The sequence below is a fragment of the Pogona vitticeps genome, chromosome 3 (genome assembly GCF_051106095.1).
Source record: "Pogona vitticeps strain Pit_001003342236 chromosome 3, PviZW2.1, whole genome shotgun sequence".
Lineage (NCBI taxonomy): Eukaryota > Metazoa > Chordata > Lepidosauria > Squamata > Agamidae > Pogona > Pogona vitticeps.
In genome coordinates, this window is record NC_135785.1 from 99,517,661 (window position 1) to 99,531,726 (window position 14,066).

General features: G+C 43.8%; 1 protein-coding gene and 1 non-coding gene across 4 annotated transcripts in view; one reads left to right on the forward strand and one right to left on the reverse strand.

Annotated features, from left to right (window-relative positions):
* The first annotated feature begins 2,257 nt into the window (after positions 1–2,257).
* The window catches only part of FAM13C (family with sequence similarity 13 member C), a 76,867-nt gene continuing 65,058 nt past the window's right edge, over positions 2,258–14,066 (forward strand). For 2 of the 3 annotated variants that reach the window (XM_078390950.1, XM_072995125.2), the window contains exon 1: positions 2,258–2,572. In XM_078390950.1, coding sequence (XP_078247076.1) covers positions 2,508–2,572 — 65 coding nt within the window. In that variant the 5' untranslated portion in view covers positions 2,258–2,507. The remainder of the gene's footprint in view (positions 2,573–14,066) is intronic. The other variant, XM_078390951.1, reaches the window with a different exon arrangement.
* LOC140706143 (U1 spliceosomal RNA) lies at positions 6,270–6,432 on the reverse strand. The gene has a single exon (XR_012085861.2). It is a non-coding gene; the product is annotated as a U1 spliceosomal RNA (small nuclear RNA).

Here is a 14,066-nt window from a genome sequence, read left to right on the forward strand (position 1 = left end):
TACCTGTTTTTTGTACAGGGAAAATTTGGCTCCGAGGCCCTTATGGTGCCACTGGCGAAGCTTGCATATGTGTGGGTGGGTGCGGTGGGGATGGGAATGTTCAGCACTGACAGCACCAGCAAACTGACATTGTGACAGACAGCAGTAAAGCTAAGAAAGCTGAAGGCAGGGGGCTGGTTACCACTGGGAAGACACTACTGGCAATCTGTGAAGAGCCTTCTCAAGCCTGTTGCCAAATAATTTACAGTCTAAATGAAGGAACAAAAAAAGGGGAGGGGGCTTTGACAGAAAGACTTTCTGGGAAGAGAAAGATCCCACTGAGTGTCCTTGCATCAAGAACGGGGAAGGTTTGGCCTACCAGATCTTGTTGTGCTATAGCTCCTTGCAGCCCTCAACAGCGACTATGCTTATCGGAGCAGGTCAATACCATCTGGATGGTCACACTTTGCTCAGCAAGGACATGCATGATTCTGAGAGCTGCAGTCCAAAACTTTCCCAAGCTCTGCCTGTCTCTGTCATGTTGCTGAAGGTCTTTTAAAACCTTTAACTGGCTCTGAATGTAACAGAGAAGCTCTGAACTCAAGGAAGATGACTCCCTCTCCCTAGAGGAAAAGAATCTGCAACTTTATGAGTTTTAGACTTACACATACAGATAGACTGGCTGCTGGCCTAGTCCTGGAATCAATTCAGTTAACAATCTTGTCTTGCACATTTTCCATTGGCAAAGCATGAGATGCAGTTTCCTAGAAACATCCCTCTTTCAAATTAACTGGCTCTCATGAGAAACCACCCCAAAGAAGCAATTAGTGGCCTGTTTACCCAGCTCAGTATTCTCTGTGTAGTACTGTATTAAGCTGTAGCTTCTCCCTTTATGCCGAACAGTCTGATCTCTCCTCACAAGGAAGTCTTTTGAATAGCAGGGTTTGAAGTCCTGTAGGCCCACCTACCATTCTCCTCCCTATGCCTTAACCAGAGTCGCCAAGATGCCCACTGAAACAGCCCCATCTCAGGCTCTGACTGTCAGCAGCCAGCCGTCCTAACATACAGTAATCAGAGGGCCAGAGCCCCACAGGCTGACCTCTTCCCTCCCGTCATAATCTCTCTGTGTGTAGGGGGTGGGGAACGGGATGCAGACAGAGAAATAAAATGGGCGAACGAATGTAAGCAAGCCAGTCTTTCGAGGTTTGAAGTCCAGTTCAAAAGGGACCAGCAGCGGTAGAAGCAGCTCTAATTGGAGACCAAGGTTTATTTTGTGGGCTCAGGTAAGTTGCGGAGGGAATCAACGGCAGGCAGCTGAAGGCCTGGCTGTGGATATCTCCAATTTTTGCGTCTGGCTTTACCTGTCAGCCCCCCTCCATCGACAACGATCACACCTGCCTTGACACGTTCACATGCCTATAAAGTACAACACACACACACACACACACACACAAACCATTAAGACTCAGTAGCCATCCCTTTCCACCACCGGATACCTGGGCTTCCTCTGGCCTCAGGGCTGGGAACGCCAGCAGGGACTTGGCCAATGGTTTTCCTCAGGGACTAAAGGGGAGCCCTAAATCAGAACTGGCGTGGCCGCACATGATTATTACGGTAATTATTACACCAATTAACTCCCCTTCCAAACGAATTCTGGCCTCACCAGCGACCACCGCCTAAGTTCCCTCACAGACTTCACCCCCCTCCCCGCCGCAACCGCCTTGCCAAAGACCCACTGCGTCGCCAACGGCCCTCTTCCTCCTCCCCATGCCCTTCTTCGGCGGTGGGGCCGGCGTGGTGGTGGTGGTGGTGGCGAAGCCCCGCCGCCGAACCACGAAGGCTTGCTTTTTCCTCCCTCGTTTCCCTCTATAATTTTTTCCAGCGACGCGGGCTCCTCTTTCTCTCGGGACGCCCGGCGCTAAAAGCAGAACCTGCGAAGGGAATCTCCGGAGATGACTCATCGGCACCGGAATATCTAGTCCCAGCCCGTCTCCATTATTATTATTTTGATGGTGGCATTTAGCAGGGAGGGCAAAGCGCCCTCCCCTCCCCCCCAAAGGCTCACGCCAAAGCCTCGAATTAATGGGGGGGGGGGGAAGGAGCTAAAGCACCGACTCCCTTCCCGCCCGAGGGCGCGCGTGGCGGCGACCTGGGTGCTACCACCTGCCGCGGTTTCCACACGTTCGTTCAAGACCGCAGCAATGCCTGATGGGCGTTGTGGTTTTGAGGGAGACCTGCGCGGCTCAAATCCGGGGTGGAGTGGAGTTGAGGGGGGGGCGGTTTGTCCTTGTGATTGTGAGCATGTGCAGAAGAGGGCAGGATACGGTCTTGTGTACCAGGAGGTTGCACGCACACACGCACACACATATATACACACGACAGCGTTATCTCGCCTCGCCGCTACCGACCGCCCCCCCCCTTTCCCACGCCACAACCTCCCGGCCATGCCATGTGTCTCTGTGCGTTGCCCTTGCAACGGGTGAAAGGGATTCCGGGAGGAGACGGCCAGCCTTTCTGATCTGCCTCCGATGTTTTCTTGCTTCTGCTTCGGCATCCATCACCATTCCTTCGCCAGCCCTGCTGCTCTGCCAGAGTAAGTGCCTCTTTTGAATCTCTCTCCCCCTCCTCTTCTTATTACTCCATTATGGATCGCAGTGTGCCAGGAGATGATGCTTCAGCGGCGGAGCAAGGAAAAGGCACGGCGAGCTAGTTTCCAAAGCCCAGCTTTTTCTCATTTTAAAGCAAAATTTTTTTTTTAAAAATAAAAAAAATTATACATATATAAAAGGATAGGAATCATGCATATTCTGCGATACCTGCTTAAAGGAGGAACCTGCTGAAATTCTACACAATACGAGCAATCGCTCTTCTTACGTGCGGGAAGTAGTTAACCCTTTAGCCCCCGGAATGCGTTTGATAGCCGCTGCGTGTGTGTGTGCGTAGCATTGTTACAGGTCTTGCGACTGGGGGGGGGGGGAATCTTTCTTTCAGTCTGCAGGGCTATCCGTGTGTGTGTGGTTGGGAAAGAGTGGGGAGCACCCTGGGAGACAAAAATATCTTGGAAACGCACCTAGTCGACTACGAGTAAGGATATTTGACTTCTAAGTTCACACGAGCCATAGTTACAGCGAGGGTGGGGGAAACCCACTCGTAGAGCATCTTTTCTGTAAAAATCAGTGGGCTGGGTCAAGTCTATTTTCTCTTTAAAATGACTGTGTTCTGTGAAAAAGGCATCCTTTTAAAAAAAAGAGGTCAACAAGAGATTATTTGAAAGCAATGTAGTGTTACTGTTTTTCTAGATATAGTTTTCTTATCTGAAATTATTACAGTAGTTGCATTTCTGATTGAACTGTACTTACCATGGCAGAAATGTCATGGTCTGTTTCAGCATCATTCCTCCCCCCCCCCTCCGCACAAGTTTTATTTTTGGAGTGGTCAAAAAAATATGAGGGTTCCCCAAGGTGAAGAGAAGGGGAGTAATTTCTGGATTTGTTTATGTGTGAACTATATTTTCAATGGTCAAAACAGTGGGGGGGAAACAATAATTTTAAAAGCCCAAATGTAGTGATCTGTTTGCTGCACAGCTGCATGAAAGGGATTTTGCATTGGCTAGACTTAGAATTAATAAGAGATGGCTTTGAAAAATGGCTGGAGGAGGTTGCAGTAAGTTCCACTAATCAAGTTGCTCCTACCACACCTTTCTTGGGCTTCACCAGGTCAAAGCTCCACCTGTCTGTTCCACCTATGCTCACCTCTCCTATCAGCTAAAGGGAATCACCAGCATCAAGTCTCTCCACACTGCACTTCATTGGCATCCAGATGTTGATGAACTACTTACTGTACCTTTACCACTACTCAAGTTAGTCAAAGCTGATGGAAATTGGAGTTAACAACACTTGGAGGGCCACAGATTCCATGCCCTTTTTCTGTATTCAGACAACATTTACCTCCAATGCTGGGAGCCCTCATGTCTTGTTTCTGGACTTTCCAGAAGTATTTGTCTGAAGGCTAAAACAGATACGGTATGGGATTTCTGCAACCAGGTATCCATCTGTTTTAATCCTTCCTGAATCCATAGTCACTCTGGATCCAGGGTGGATCTGACCAGATCTACACATCAGACAACAGGAGTGACTATGGATTTAGGAAGAGTGAAAACAAATGCATAGATCTGATGCCCATCATAATGGGACTGCAGTGCTGGTGGTGGATGGAGATAATGTGTTACCTTTTTGCCATTCACCCAGTTTAAATCTGCCTACAAAGCTTTTGTTTGTCTGATGAAGAAATTGTACAAATATTGCTTGTACTGTATGTGTTTTCCTCCAGAACCTTTTTTGTGTGTGCACACACGCATGCGTGTACATGAAACTTAAAAAAAAGTTTAGAAAGGGCTCTACTCCCACTTAAAACTGTTTTTGGCTGTGCTGTGGGAAACACTGAGCTACTTGTGCCTTACTCCCGGTGGGAAAATAGCGTTTTTAGAAGGCTGTTTAGATCATGAAAACAGCAACAGTGGAAGAGATTAAATTCTCCCTTGCGACTGCTGTTGCTTTGGCCAAAATGTTTTAAAATGCAAATAGATCTTTATGGCCACCGCTTGTATGTGTAGGCCCCATGGGTGCAGTACCTCGATAGCCCCCTGAGGGAGTACAGTCCTGACTGATTTTGGAAGCTCTTCAAGGTCATGACCTGGTTAGGAATTGGATGGGAAACCACAAAGGACATCCTCTTGGGCCTAGGTTGAAACTCTGCCTAGATCCCTGGAGAACTGATGCCAAGTCAGACTGAGAAAACTTGGCTAGATGCACCCATGCTGATGTTCCTGTCTGTGAAGAGCCTCCTCTTTGCTCACCTTTAGTTACACTGGGGTACCCAAACCATCTAATTAGCTTATTTATTAGTTAACATTTTTATTCTATTTATCCTATCAGTTTAAAGTGGCGTATGTGGAGTTCTTCCTCCCCACTTGATCCTCCTAACAGCTAGTGAGATACGTGGATAGCGGAGAAAAAATAACTGTTGCAAGATCCCCCAGAGGAGTTCCTGGTTTAGTGGGGACTTGAACTTGGATATCACATGTCACCATCTTAATTTTGTTGTTGTTGTTTAGTCCTTAAGTTGTGTCCGACTCTTCATGACCCCATGGACCAGAGCACGTCAGGCCCTCCTGTCTTCCACTGCCTCCCGGAGTTGGGTCAAATTCATGCACCATCTTAATACTTCAGTCTAATCACTACATTTGGCTCTGTAGATATTCAGTGGCATGTTTACAAGCATTTAAACATTTAATGTGTCTTTTTTTCTTTTTCTTTTTTTTAAAGCAACATTAGGGGGTTAGAGGGAGGGCAGCCTGAATCAGAAGCATGGATGATGGCTTTAAATCCTTCCTTCCCTCCCTGTTGCAGTCTAGACAGGAACCAAGTTCATTCTTAAATTAGTCATTTGAAGTAAGAAGGTTCCCATTTTTAAGAGTGGGAGTTTTCCTCTTAATGCAAGAACCTCTATGTGTATGGATGAGGGTCATGGCAGAAAGGGAAAAGATTAATGTCCATTTCGTCTACAGTGTAGGTCCTAATTTATTTCTCTGTGTACTTCCCCGCTTTCTTTTTATTTTGATTTGGAGGAAAAATAGTCATGCTGAATGTAAAAGCATGTCCAAAGTAGCCTTCACAGTTATGGAACCTCAAAAGCCAAGCAAACAAATCTGAAGTATGTTGTGGGTGTTTCAGTGATAATTCCAGGATGTGGGTATTGATGTGTAGACTAAGTTTGCAGACATATATGTTGACTTTACAGTGGTGCCTCAGTAGACGATTACCTCGCAAAGTGACAAATTCGCTAGAAGATGACTTTTTTTTGAGCAATGTTGCGATTCACAAAACGATTGTTCTTATGGGCAAGATTGTTCCTATGGGCAATTTTTGCTGAATGATGTTTGGGTCCTTGCCTTGTAAGACAGTTTTTTTTGGGGGGACCCTGTTTCACAAGACAGTTTTGTCCCCCATTGAAACACATTACTTACATAGGACCTAATTTTTTATCCCAAAAAAGTATGGGAGAAAGCGTATGCTGCTGGCTTTCCAGGGTCTGCCTCCTAGAAAACCAACAGCATATACTCTCTCCCTCACTTTTTGGGATAAAAAAGCAGCTGTTATGTAATTAATGTGTTCCAATGGGGGGGGGGAATATCTTACAAAGCATTACCAATGGGGCTATGACTACAGATTTAAATGACAGAGGATGGTAAAAGCAGCCAAAAATCAAAGGGTGAAGAGATTGTAAGACCACCAGGAAAATCACAAACACAATCCCCCATTAATACAAACTATGCAATTAAATTCCCCACAATTGGGGAAATCATTGAGATAAGCACACCCAAAGTGCAATGGATGAGCTTTACCCTGGGAAAACCACTTTTATGACATGGCATTTTCCCTGCAAGGTATGAGTTGGAACAGCCCTTGTACTTCCTACCCCATTTTGGCCCCTGACCCCCCCAAGGCATGGTGACCCCCTGGCTGCACCTCCCACTTAGTACAGGGCTGCACAGCCCCAGTCCTGCCAGAGGCCAAGAGAGGTCCTCAGTGTTTTGGGGTGCCCTGTGGGACCCCCATCAGGGGTTAGGTGTTCCTCCCACAATCCTCTAGTGCACAGGTATCAGCATATGCTAATACAGTGGTGCCTTGCTTAGCGATTGCCTCTAACGATGTATTCGTTTAGCCATGGGTTTTTTTGAGCAATTTTGCACTCCGTTTAGTGATATTTCCTATGGGGAAATTTCGCATAGCGAATTTCGGGACCTTGCCTTGCTTAGCGATGACAGTTTAGGTCCCCCTGTTTTGCTTAACGATGTCCATTTTTGCAATTTTAACTGTGTCTTAAAATGTTCAAAAATGGTTTTAAGTGCTTGAGATTGTTAGTGCACCTTGCAAAACCTGTGCAAACTTAATTTGGCTTTGTTCTGAGTCTTCGTTGATTTTTGGTGAATTTTTTTCTCCCCCATTGGAATGCATTGAACTGTAGGTTTGACAGCTGTATATATATAAACCCATGCTGGAAAACCCTGTATGTACTCACTCAGAAGCAGAAAGCAGCACCAGGCAGTCCGAAGCCTCTCTGAAAACTCACACTCTCTAACCATTGGGGTGAAAGAGTTACAAAGAAGTAGCCCCTTCGCCGACCAACGGTTAGCAATTTAAATTCCCTGCCTTTCCCCCCACCTTTTTTCTGATTGTAACTCAAAGCTCCGGTGGCAAGTCGAAGCAAAATTTTGCGGCCGGAGCTGATCGTAACTCAAAATGGTCATAGGTCGAGGCACCACTGTACCTTAGAAATCCTGTTAGGGGTTCCCATAAGTTATCTGTGACTTGACCACACATAAAACTGTTTCCCTGAAAATAAGCCCTAGTATGATTTTTCAGGATGCTTGTAATATAAGCCCTACCCCACCCTCCATCATTGTGCAGCAACCAGAAAATGACACAACTGTATTTGAATAAATGTACGTAGATTGTTGTACATTGGGGGAGGGGGAAGACATCCCTTGAAAATAAGCCCTACTGCGTTTTTTGGAGCAAAAATTAATATAAGAACCTGTCTTATTTTCGGGGAAATATGGTAGCAACAAAGTGAAGCCACTGAGAGCAGATGATGTACTGAAAATGAGAGAAAGAAGGGGGGGGGTCATGCAGTTCTCAAGAATAAATGAAAATTTTCTATAATAAAGAACATTTTATAGGCATATTCTAAATGTTAATGAGAAGGGAGAGTAGTATAGTGGCTGAACTGTAATTACTGTCATTATTTCTCTGTTTTTTTATAAATTTAAACTATTCGCTGAATTTGATATATATATGGATGGTATGTAAAACTATTTTTGCCCCTGACTTTAAAACAAATCTTACACTAATTAGTATAAAAATTATCTGAGAACTCTAAAATTCCAAAGACATCTCGGTTGCCTGTTGACTCTCCAGAAGTAAAGGAGGGAAAGAGCCAATTGCGCCGTCCAAGGGAAGGAGTTCCACCGTATGGGAGCCGCCATAGAAGGCCCTCCCCTGAGGATCTCAATACAACTGGGGGCTCACAGGGGTTCACAGGCTTTCAGGTAGCCTAGACCTAAGCTGTAATGAGCTTTAATGACCAGCACTTTGACTAAGGTAACAACTGTGGCTCAATATTCTTTTGCACAGACTTGTATAGGTAACCATGCACACCAGTGGTTCTTAACCTTGGGTTACTCAGGTGTTTTTGGACTGCAACTCCCAGAAACCCCAGCCAGTACAGCTGGTGGTGTGAAGGCTTCTGGGAGTTGCAGTCCAAAAACACCTGAGTAACCCAAGGTTAAGAACCACTGATGTACAAAATAAACAATATTGGGATTTTTTTTGCAGAGGTCTTTTAGGCACACGAGGGAGACTTTATATCCTGCTTTCTTTGAAGTGAGGAAATTAGCTTACTGACGCAGATTAAGTATAAACAATAATTTTGTTTAATCATGAAGTTATGAAGATATTAATTTTTTTTAATTAATATGCCTAATCCTTAGCATTGGCCACAAGGGGCTCTTCCTCATAATAGAGAAAGAGCTTTCAAAGCAGCAGGGGGAAAGATGAAGAAAAAGAATCTGCACGGGTTATACTGTTATTTGACCTGCTTCGTAGACAGGGGTGTATCAAGTCCCCCTGTCCTTCCCTGTCGGATGCTGCTACAGTGGGGTCTCTACTTAAGAACATCCCTACTTAAGAACAATCCAACTTAAGAACAGCTCCATTTGCTAAATGTTGCTTCTACTTGAGAACAGAAATCCAAGATAAGAACAGGAAAAAAACTTTTCCTGCTCTTTTTTTAACCTTAGGTCATCTCAGGTTAAAAAAAAATCTCCCCCTAGTGGTAGAGTACGTATTAACCAGCTTTGCATTAGTTCCTATGGGAACTAATGCTTCAATGTACGAACACACCTCTACATAACAAAAAAACAGCCAGAATGGATTAATTGGTTTTCAGTCCATTCCTATGGGAAATTTTGCTTCAACTTAAGAGCATTTCAACTTAAGAACACCATTCCAAAACGGATTAAGTTCTTAAGTAGAGGTTCCGCTGTAGTTTCTATGGACGGAAAAGAGCAGATACGGATTAAATGGTTTTCAATGCATTCCTATGGGAAATGCAGATTCAACATAAGAACTTTTCAACTCGAAAACCACCTTCCAATACGGATTAAGTTCTTAAGTAGAGACCCCACTGTATTCTGTACAGCAGAAGTGCGTGTGCTAGGATTGGTTGTGGACCTGGGAATCTCTTAAATCAAGGGTGGGTAGCTTGGGAGGGCTGAAGGGTGACTTTTGTCCTAACAGATTTTAAAATACTGTGTGTTTATTTTGCTTCTGACAATTGTTTTGGCTTTTCCATGTGGTTATACAGTGGGGTCTTGACTTGAGAACTTAATCCGTATTGGAAGGCGGTTCTCAAGTGAAAAAGTTCTCAGGTCAAATATGCATTTCCCATAGGAATGCATTGAAAACCATTTGATCCGTATCTGCTCTTTTCCGTCCATAGAAACTAATGGGAAGCTGCTATTCCGCCTTCGACCACTAGAGGGGGATATTTTTTCTTTTTTTCTTAGGTCAAGAAAGGTTCCGGGAAGGCAGGGAAAATACAGTCCAGGCAGTCCAGTACCAGGCAGTCTGAAGACTGTCTCCCAGTCCACTCTCTAAACGCTGGGAGGAGTGAGGAAGCAGACAGGCACCCTTTTCACTGGCCAACAGTTAACTGAAAGTTCACATTTTGCACTTGCCCTGCCTCCCACATGGGTTTTTTTCAGTTCTTAACTCAAATCTAAGTACGTAAGTCAAGTCAATATTTTCCTATGAGAGCGGTTCTTAAGTCAAAATGTTCTTAACTCAAGCCGTTCTTAAGTCAAGACCCCACTGTATTACATAGGTCAGTCTCCATCTGGTGGGTGGCTTCATATGTTATATCAGTACATTGAGGGGTATGAGTGTACTGTACACTGATTGGTGATGTTTGTCTTTTCTGCCCTGGGTGCTTGTGAAGTCTCTCCTCCTCCTCCTCTTCCATTCATGGCAATCACAAGTCCTCTTCTAATACTGCCTGAGCTATGCAAACACAAGAGGCCACTGAAATCTTCAGAAGTAATTAGTGGGTAAAGCAGGCCCAAAATCAACCCAATAACGAAGAAGCATGAAATGCTCCCTGCATTCTCCCTCAAGATTTTACAAAGACTGATGGCTGCATCCCACTGAAGTCATGTTTGTCATCCAGTTCTTCACAATAGTGTACAAGTTGCCCTCCATGGAAACGTATAAACAGGGCTTGGAGGCAGTCAGTTTTTCCCCGTGTTGCTTAGAAACATCCTATTTCTGAATGAGCTTCTCCCCAATTGCTGTTCTGACGAGTAGCTATGGACAGATATATTGCCTACTGGCAAAAGGTGTGGTTGTTATGTGCTGTCAAGTCACCTGAGACTCATGGCAACCCTTTGAATGAGCAACCTCCAAAATCTCCTGTCCTCGACTTCCCTGCTCAGCTCTTGTAAACTCAAGCCCGTGGTTTCTTTAGGGAGTCAGTCCATCTCATATTTGGTCTTCCTCTTTTCCTGCTGCCCTCCTTCTCCATCATTATTGCCTTTTCCAAAGAACCTTGCCTTCTCATGATGTCCCCAAAGTAGGACAGCCTTAGTTTCAACATTTTTGCCTCCAGAGAGTGTTCAGGCTTACTTTGATATAGGACCCACTTGTTCATTTTTTGGCCCATCCAGGTATCTGCACATCTCTCCCACACCATATTTCAAATGAATATTTTTCTTCTGTCAGCTTTCTTTACTGTTCAGCGTTGACACCCATGCAAAGTGATGAAGAATACAAGAGTGTGGAAGTTCTTGGTGTTTGTTTCCAGTGACACATCCTGATACTTAATGATCTTTTCTAGTTTCTTCTTTGCTGCCCTTCTGAGTGTCTTGGCTGCGATCTCCCTTTGGATTGATGATTCACCTAAGATATAAAAAAAATCTTTCACTATTTCAGTTTCATCATTGTCAGTGTTAAACTTGTATAGCTCTGTAGTCATGATTTCAGTCTTCCTAATGTTCAACTTCAGTTTTGCTTTGGCAGTTTCTTCTTTCATTTTCCCCAGGAGACATTCTTTGTTGCTCTGTCAGTAGGATGTACGTGGAAATCTTAAATTATTGATGTTTGTTGTCTGCAGTCTCTCTTTGGATTGATGATTGAATCAACTGGCAAAAGTGCCCAGCCTTACATGGTTCAGAAACCCTTTACACCTCTCTCTGGTATTCTTTCCTTTCTCCTAACTAGATGCTCTATCTGTGTTCTCACAACATCCACTGATCCAAGATAAGTACCTCAGTCCTCATCCATCTCTATCCACCTATCACAGTGCCCTTTCCCTTCTATGGAAGCTGGCGCTTTTTCTTGTTGCTCTTTCTCTTCCCTCATCTACCTCCCTGGGGGATCTTTCTCTCCCTCACCCCATTGCTCTTTTGCTCATATTCTGTTCTCTTTTCCTTTCTTGTTGATGTTTTTCTCCTGCCACTCTAGGACTTATTCAACCTTTCCCTTTGCACACATTTCACCCTGCTTACTCGAGAACAGGGCTCTTTCTTCCTTACATTCAATATTCCTTATAGCTTTTTGAAGAGTAGAGTGGCCTGGCAGATGGGAGCAATGGTTGCAGACAGTTGGTCCAGATGCCCCCTGAAGGACTTAATAGTCTAGGACTAAATGTGATTTCCTCTCTGTTGATTAAGGGAAGTTATCTGTTTAACTGATGGAAGATGAGATAGAAGGATTTAAATTAAAATAAAGAATATTAACAAAAAATAACAAATTTTCAAGCAAATTATGCAAGGTGCATTACTCAGAGCCCCTTTGGTAAGCATCCCAATTTTCAGGTCTCTAGGTGTCATGGTTTTGTAGCTATGGGAAGAATGTGTGTGTGTGGCAGAGAGAGAGAGAGAGAGAGAGAGAGAAGGGGAGAGAGGGAGGGATCTTTTTTGTTATAAATTAACTTGGGTAACCCCCTTTAAGAAACATGGAGAGAGGAGGCTACTGAGATGTCCAGTGGCAAAGAATGCCGTAAATTGATTATATGTTGGGCAGTTGAATGCCAGTGTGGTTTAGTGGACAGACTGTCAGACTAGGAAATCTGAGTTCAAATTCCTGCTCAGTCTTGGAATTGGAGAGTGGCAATAGTGACCCACTCCTTGAACATCATACATACATTGAAAATCCTAGTAGGATTGTTAAAAGTTGCAAGTGACTTGACTGAGCAAACAACAAAAGAGTTATAATGAATCCTCGAGGTTTTTCTTCCTAACGTTTCACCAGTCTCTGTGGCCGGCATCTTCAGAAGACAGGAATTAGAACACTGTCTCTGTTCTTGAACACAGAGTTCTAACTCCTGTCTTCTGAAGATGCCTGCCACAGAGATTGGCGAAACGTTAGGAAGAAAAACCTCCAGAAGACGACCAAACAGGCCAGAAAAACCTACAACTACCAAAAGAGTTATACTTTGTTCTGAATCTCCCACTGATCAATTTTCTTTAGGTCACCCTGCATTCTACTATTATCAGAGCAGGAGAAAACTATATTTTTGTTCATTTTCTCAAAATAGTGCACAAGTTAGGTGCTTTACTATTTTCCCCCCTAAATTCAAATACTGTATCCTTTTCTTATGAGTAGGTAGGTAGATTTATGATCCAGTCCAGGGTTCTACAGGCAGATGGTGATGGCCTTGCCTTTAAGCCAGATCAAGTGTCGGTCTGTTATGCTTTAACTGTGACTCTCTCCAGAACGGGGCTGTGCAGTCTACTCAGAAAGAAGCCTTGTTGTGTGCATTGGGATTTTCCCGATAGCTGCCTACATGCTGAAAATTGGGTAATTCTGTGATTTTGGACCCCAGGCCATTTGGGATCTAGACATTCATGTCCTTGTTATTGTGCTTTATTCAGAGGTCAAATACATTTTACAAACAAACAAAATTGAGGGAGCAGCAAAAGGCTGAGTGACTCACGCATTATCGTTTTGCACTCTTATTCATGTCTAAAGTGAAATGTTGTTAAGAGTGTCACTTAGAGAGGGTGACCTTCCTCCAGCATTTTTCTTTTTAGCTATATGGGATGATTCTTCAGAAGCATCGATGCGGGTGACCTTCCTCCAGCATTTTTCTTTTTAGCTATATGGGATGATTCTTCAGAAGCATCGATGCTTCTGTGCAATCCACCACTTTTAAAACACGGGTGGCTATTATTATAAACAGTTAAATAAGTCTATATATAGGTACACAGCACATGTTAAAGGGATAAAATCCTATACATAAATCAAAATTCAAGGAATGACTGACTTACGGTACGCAGTTACCATTGTCATGACTGATATAACCTAGGGATAGATAACTTTCAGTCCCTCAGATATTGATGAAGTAGTATTCCCATCATAGCTTACCATTGGTCAGGATAGTTAGTGCGGTGAGAAGCAGAGTTCAGCAGCATCTGGAGGGTCATAAACTCCTTAGCACTGATATAATCCATTATAAGGTGTTAGAAAGTTCATTGCAACAAAATGTTGTTAAGATATACTACTCGTGTGATTTAAATTTGAATATTTCCCAAAGTGGAACATAGAAACTTCCTAGGTATCTCCCGTTCACCCTCAATCCTGAATCTTGTGTTGCAAGACATTGCATATGATGTTCCCAAGTTATTCTGCTATGGCATGGTGTTCTTGAGGTATGCAGCTCACCTGAGATAACAGGAGCTTCTGTGTGCCTCTGGAACTTTGCATGTAGGTAATATACACAACATAAAAGAGGAAGCAAAAATGCACTTGTGCCTACTTCCTTTTCTTCTGGTTCTTCACAATGGCTGAAGCTGGCCTGTGATGTTAGTGGTTAAACAAAGAAAATATAAGGCCGAATCAAGATTTGCTCATGCTTACAGCAGTGCCACAGTAATCAAGAGGACTTTAGGTCACCATGATTAACTTAAACCCTACTGGTTGCAACTCTTAAGTTTGTCTATCTAGATCTAACCCAACATGTCCTAATGT